Source organism: Rhea americana, unplaced genomic scaffold (assembly GCF_003343005.1).
Source record: "Rhea americana isolate MKP2758 unplaced genomic scaffold, rheAme1 scaffold_29, whole genome shotgun sequence".
Lineage (NCBI taxonomy): Eukaryota > Metazoa > Chordata > Aves > Rheiformes > Rheidae > Rhea > Rhea americana.
In genome coordinates this window covers 2197159-2204401 of record NW_028186412.1, presented here as the reverse complement: position 1 = coordinate 2204401, position 7243 = coordinate 2197159, and the positions used below count along the sequence as shown (strand labels likewise).

Genomic DNA, 7243 nt, shown 5'->3' with positions numbered 1-7243 from the left:
GAGATGACTGGCCATTTCCTGGATGGCCCTTGGGCTTTGCTTAAATCTTTTCTATTTTCACCTTCTGTCTCACCAATGTCTTTGAAGAGGACTATAAAAAACAAAGAAAAAACAGATAGTCTCATAAAAATGGCAGAACTTCTATTTCTATCTAAGATGGGAGCTGTATAAACAAAGTTCTCCTTTTATGAGAAGATTTAGGTTCTTTGGCCATGTCTATTTGGCTAAACAAAAGAGGCCCAGGGACTTGGCTGAGGCAGCAGGTGATTAGCTAATGTCCAGTAGCATAGCCCGCTTAAGTAGCATTTTTCTACCACAATATTTCAGGAAGATGCTCCACGTCCTGGGTATGACGTCTGGGCAAGTGGCCTCCCTGAAGSTGCATGCAAACGTGCCCTTATTAGTCAGGCAGGCTTCTGAAGTCTCTTCCAGCGATGTCTCGCTCTCTTGTGCTCTCTCGCCGTATACTCCTTCCTGCAGCTCTCTATTGGAATAACCTGGTGGTATTACATAATGGAGTGCTATATGGGAAAAGGAGCTACTTTATTCCCATAAAGGCTTGGATTACCCACAAACAGCTCCCTCACCTTGGTGAGTGATTAGAAACTGGACGTACGACTGACAGAATTCAGGCTCCGTTCGATTAAAAGTACTGAGCAGTGTTGCAGTCTTCATAAATATAAATGATACCTTTGTAAAAAGTGACACGGCAGCTGGAGCTATCCGCATAACACAAGGAGGGGATGTGCCTGTAATATTGATTACACAGTCGACTTCCCATAGGGGCTAGTGGTATTAATCAAAGAAAGGCTTAATAAACTCTTTCATATCAAGGTTATGATTTTGTTCTTTAAAAATTCAATAAAGACAGCTGTAGCTGAACTTTTACAGGATYTAATCCAGATGGATCAGCTGGTAAAAGCAGGAAATAATCCACCATCATTTACAGCAAATATACCAATTTATTAATTTTCAGGTTCACCTAAACTCCAAGCAGCTCAGCTTTAGCTATGAAATGATCCACAGAACTCCATTTTATGAATGTAAGATTTTAATGTGATACATGGAAGCTGTATTTAGATGTGCATAATTGCATATTCTTTCTCCTTTATTTAAATAAGAGCTCAGGAKGAAAAGCTAGGGGAGCTGGACCTAACCAGAAAAATATTTCARCCTGCACTGTCCCGTGTAATATCACATCACTCACGAGCTAGCCTAATGCATAACTCCTTAAAGCTATGAAGGAACAAAGTGCCGAAGGTTGCTGTGTGGCCCTTCTCCCTTCAGGTAACCGAGAATTTCGGTTCTTCGCGGGTTGAATAAGTTAGTTCAAATCCATATGAARCAAGACTCAGTCTTCAGGCTTTACTTGTGCTGCTCAGGGCTCTCTTTTTCATATCCAGAAAATTTTCATAGTATTTACACGCTTTATCAAAATTATAAAACTTTCATTTCTGTGAAGGTAATTTCTTCACGTGCCTAAAGGGGAAGACAGGTACCTACTGAAACTAACAGGCATATTCTGTGTCCCCCGTTGTGGCAATCCTGTTAAAAATGCCTCTATAAAAGACCTAACTCATCTTGAAACCACTTGGGTTCCCCCCTCTCAGAAGCCTGTTTCTTTCTCCTTTTAGGTTTTAATCTATTTCCAGGCTTACTTTTTCTTGTTGTTGGAATATGTCTACTATATCCTTCTGTTTTATTTTCTTTTGGCGGATAATTGTACMTCTTCTGCATCTTCTGTACATCGTGCTCCTTCTCCCTTCAGAACTGGTCCTGGCTYTCCTGTCATCTCTTTCTTCACTAAAGCTCCTTGATCTGCTTGTTTTCTTTCCTATGGTCTCTCAGTTCCTCAAACTTTTCTGTTGTATTAGTCTTTTCCATGGAGTTACATCTGCTTTTTCCTCTTCTGGTTACTCCACTAGTCTTATAGGAAATMATTTTTGCATGTGACTTAAAGTTTCCTTAATTTTTAATAATTTTACCTGAGGTCTTTATTCTAGGATTTTTCAGAGCAGGATTTGCAGGACTTGCAGTGAAAAGCAAATAAAGGTAAAGGTTTGCTGGATCAGCCCTAGATCATAAYATACTGTAGAGTCAATCTTTATTTAAGATCACCTTTTCAATAGAAATCCTTGAGAAAATGTGCCTTCAGCTGTYTTGCTCTTAAAGAGTGCAAGTTCACGCCTCTTTCAAAACCATGAAACATCTTTGTCCTCTGTCTCCACACTGCCCTGAATTTAGCCGTAATAAACTGTTTCATTGTTCCTTTAAATTTTCAGTGTAGCATCTTCGGTTACTCTTGAGAAAAGCTTTTTATAAGTTAATTTTGCAGTGTATTGTCACAGTTTATCATACTTTTTTCCCTCAAATATAARTCTAAGAACATATTTAGCCACACTGAATTGCACTTACTAAAGGAATGTCTAATATATAGACAGATGTAGAAATGGAATTAGCAAAGCTATAATGGGTAGGCACTTTCAAGTAAGTGAATTTTAATCAGAAAAGTTGGTTTCTAGAYGTATTCTCTATAAGCATAGGAAGAAAGTTCATTTTAATAATTCTATTCAGACTATTTGTAAAATTAATATTTTAAAAAGAATGTTAGAAAATGGATTTATATATTACTGATTATTCCATTTCCAGTTTTACCCCCAAAACAATCAGAATACTACTTATTAGAATTCAGTGTTCAGCTTTTGCTAGGATAGATTTGCAATTCCAAGAAAAAAATAATTACAAACAAGAAATACATTTATTATCTTTTAAGGGTTTTGCCTCCTTTCTCTTGTTTTTATYGAGCATTCTAATGAGAGAATAAAATTGTTAAATTGTAAAAACATCACCTTCAGTATCACAGTTTTGTGTATTAAAGAACAGGGAAGTCAAATGGAAATGGTAAAAATGTCCAAGTTGTACTGGGCAATTTCTACATTTTAAAATGCAATTATTTTTATAGTGATATGAATATTTGATAATGTTGATCCAAACAGTGTAACATAAAGAGATCACTGGAACTGCTTTTAGCAGAAACTGCATTTCCCCTAAAATTATTGGGAAGAAGTAAGTAATCTGTTCACTAATGTTCCAAAATTACACATTGCTAATACAGAATAACATTTAAAGTTTYCCAGCTTCACAAGGAATATTGTCATTTTCATACTATACTTTTGTAATAATGCTATAAAAATTCCTCCATACAGAATATGGCTTCCAACAATATAGCTGCTCAAAATATTTCAGGGGATAATATTTTTCTACCTTTGTGTGTGTGTGTGGAAATTTCCATACAGTGGCTCCTGTCAATACAGAACAGCTTCTTTTACTAGTATAAATTAGCCTTTTCTCAGAAAATGCAGTCAGGAGTCAGTCAGCTTGAGTTCATAGCAATTTTCTAGAAATATTTTGTATCTGTGTTTCTGAACTACTCGTATAACCTGAATTGAATTTTTGGCCATCAACGCAAATACATAACTTTCTATGCTAATAAAATAAAAAAGAAAATAATAGAAAAAATAAATAAGAACAAAATTGCATTTTGCATTTTTGTGGACTGTGGACTTTTGGTATTCATTAACTAGAAAATAAACATTCATAAATGAATTTATATAATCTTTGGCTTGTTGTGAGGTTAACTCATAAAAAAAAATAGCGTGAACTTTTTATACCCACACAATACAACACACAATAGAATCACACAGTAGAAAACATCAGCTGTCCTTTGCTCATTTTTTGACCAGCTCAGCTTATGGTTAAGGTTATAGACTTCATATTAGGCATGAAGCTCCTTTACAAGAGACTTTTTTTGTTAGGACTGATATGGCTTGATTTCTCCTTCTAAATTTTTGATGCTTTCTGGGCAAGCTTTGGCAAGTGAGTTCACCTCCTTCTCTGCAAAGAGCACTGATGATACTTACTACTTCTGCAAAGAATTTGAAATCTATGACTGAAATTGCATGTTTTAATAGGACATATTATGTAAAAATAGTTATATAGAAATATAATATACAAGCAAATTTTGCTATGTGCAGAACTGACCTCCTTCTGCTGAGCAGATGACCACAATAGGGCTGAATGGACCATCTCCTTTGTTATTGTAGACACCAACTTTCACCTCAAAAGGAGTCAGAGGTGGCACACTTTCATCTCTRTAGATGAACTTTGAGGCATCTGAAGATGTCACCATTTTTTCCTTCCAACCTCGTGTTCCATTGGGTCTGAAAGCCACAATATACCCAAATCCTTCTCCATTCTGAAACTCTTCTGACACTGGCTAAAACAGAAATTTCAAATGATAATCAGACGTGATCTTACTCATTAACAAAGCAGTCACTCAGTGACTAAATATAAGCTGGGTGACTGTGTCTGGGGGATCCTCTCCAGTCGTGTTATAGGATTTTATTTATCATGCTTGGTAACACAGAGGGAGAATTGTTTCTGAAGAGGAACCTAGGAGAGCATTTCTTCAGCTAATCCTCATGGCTAGGTCACTGCCTCAGGAGTGAATAAGCTCTTGGGCTCAGAGAGATGTTGCTTCCATACTCCCCACATATTCATTAATGCTTTAACCAGTGGTCTCTTAGTTGAATAGCCACTTTCAATGGCCTTGTTAAAAATATAGAGCAATATCTTGTTAAGGACTCGATTCTAAAAATACGACGTGAGTAACATGGGACCCTATTGGGATTTAGGTTCCACCCTGTCTAATTTCTGTATTCATATGGGCTATCAAGACTTAATGATTTATGATAAGAGTTCATCCTGAGACTTAAGGATATAATGTAATAAAACTAGCTATTCTAACTCTCAAACTGAAAATCTTAGGAAAAAAAAAAATCTCGTTTGTCTTGCTTATACCAGAAAAGCTGTGAAATTAACACCTTAAACTGGGACATATGTGCTGTAAGCAGGCATTAGCAAAGTCATTAGGTGTTGAGAAGCTAAGCACTGCAGCAGCCAGACCTTATACATCCAGCTTAAGGAATGGAATTGTTCATACTAATTTGCTGGAYACATTTCTTAAAAAGTCAATGGACTGGATTAAGTTTAACAGCTGTCAGCATATGAAGCCAATGCCACAGCAAAGGTGTCTCAACACCATCTTGTGAAGAGTCTGTTAGATCTGCAGCTGATGAGCATGTGAGTTAGAGCCGAGGCACAGGGGATGCAGAGTGCTCTCCCCCTCTGCACCTTAAGTGAGTATCTTATCCAGGCATCTCACCACACCAAGTGAGATCGTTTTCTACCTAGGCTCCTGAAGCAGTACACGGTACATCCAAGACAGAAAAATTCAAGGCTTCAAAGACAGAGGAGGCAAAAATGAGACAGGCTTAGCATCCTAGTGCTTTGAGTTGGAATGGAGAAGCCTTGCTACTCTTTACAATGCTTACGAATTCATAACAGTCACCATCAGAARGAAAAGAAAAAAATGAGAAATAGAAGAACCTTTGGATTTCACTGAAAACCTGAAATGCATGATCTGTGAATCAAGGTTAGGTGATTAAAGTTTTGTTTGAACTGTCTAATTCTGCCTATGCCAATTAGTCTTTTTTTTCTGAATTATTCACAGACATCCATATACCATCTCAGTATCTCTTCAGTCTTCTAAATACTTTGTTGAATTTTTAGTCCCTATCTAATTTAGACTTTTGGATCCTGCAGAAGCAGAGATTCACTTGTGCTGGAGCTAGGCTAGCTTGCACTGTGGTTGTGCCTCGTGGAAATGCAGTGACTTTACCAGAGAGCACAGCAGTGTAGTGAGCGCAGTAGTCTGTAGTGAGTTGCTGGTACCACTGACAATGTATTATTTAGTGTGCCAATACTAGTTCTTTAGTAGAAAATTGAACACTTATTTCTAATTATATATTTTTGGGGTTTTGCTTTGTCTTTTACCTTTAACTCTCATTTCTGGAGGAAAGATAATGACTATAATTAGAAATAGTAGAAATCTTTCAAACAATTGAAACACTATAAACATGCCTACTTCATTTATGATTGACACAGATGAAATACCTTGATGTTTTTGTTATCTTAATTTGATTAATGACTTTACGTAGTTTAAGAGGTACGCAAAACAATATAATGTGCTGAAGTTAGTAATGTGAGGAAGAACTAGGTGTTGATGGAGTCAATAAGTTAACAAGAAACAAGGAGAAAGGAGGGACATCTTGTGTGTCATTGACAATTTGTGTTCATTAGATTAAGGTGAAGAAGCCAAAGTATAGTGAAAGTTATATTACAGTAATTAGTAATTCTTAACTGTTTGTTGTATCTCTATTGCGGAATGGATCACCCTGAATGCATATTTTTCCTTTTCATCTCTAGTTTCTTTTGGAAGAAAACTTGGACCATTGGCAGGGAAAGGGATATTACACACTCCAATGCTATTCCAATCCAGACACTTGGGGAMAACCATAAACACACTTAATATCCTATTAATATATCATATTAAGGCCTGAAATTAACTGTATCTGATTTAGACAAGTCTAGAGTCACCTGTTGTTTTTGCTGAGATTCAACAGACCCTCTTCTGATTGGAGAGATGCTGCAGAGATGCTGCTGCTTATAATCTGTAAACTTTAATCAAACTCAGATCAATGCTGATTTGCCTCAGCTGTCCCAGGTAGCTGGTGCTGAGGAAGGCAGATGTGCCAACATCCTCTTCAGATATTCCAAAATACATCACACTCAATAGTTAGACTTTTATGTCTCTTACCAACCAAGTYACTTCTTAAGATGGCTGAGGTAAATGTTTTCTTTTATGAACCTCCTCAAATCTTTATTTGATGGATTTTTTTGTAACATGTATCTGAAACTTTTTATCATGAATCTAAAAGTTTTGAAAAGTCTCTTTGCTCTACTGTGTTATTTATGATCAAAACATGAAGCAGAGAAAGCAGCTCTCTCTCCCCCTCCCTCCCACCAGTTGCCCATTGGCACAGTTATATGTCTGTTTTACATCTTGTATCACAAATATCTTTTCCAAATAAAAGTGTATTACAGGTCTTTAGTTTTGTATTTTTGTGAAACAATATAAAACACTTTTTCTGTTCCAATCAAAAAAAAAAAAAAAAAAAAGCTAGCTATTTCACTATTTCATCTGGTGTAGGATTCATGTAAGAGCTTAGAAAGTCAAATCAAACTAAACAGTCAATGGAGAAGGAAAGAGTGATAAATTGTCATACCTAGAGCTGCTGCTAAATGATGTAGATTCACCATAACCTTTCCTACTCAAAACAGA

At 36.4% G+C, this 7243-nt stretch overlaps 1 protein-coding gene across 1 annotated transcript in view; it reads right to left on the bottom strand.

The window, feature by feature from the left end:
- The window catches only part of CNTN5 (contactin 5), a 269415-nt gene that overhangs the window by 22342 nt on the left and 239830 nt on the right, over positions 1 to 7243 (bottom strand). Inside the window, exon 19 of the mRNA XM_085309094.1 lies at positions 4042 to 4276. Coding sequence (XP_085165220.1) covers positions 4042 to 4276 — 235 coding nt within the window. The remainder of the gene's footprint in view (positions 1 to 4041; positions 4277 to 7243) is intronic.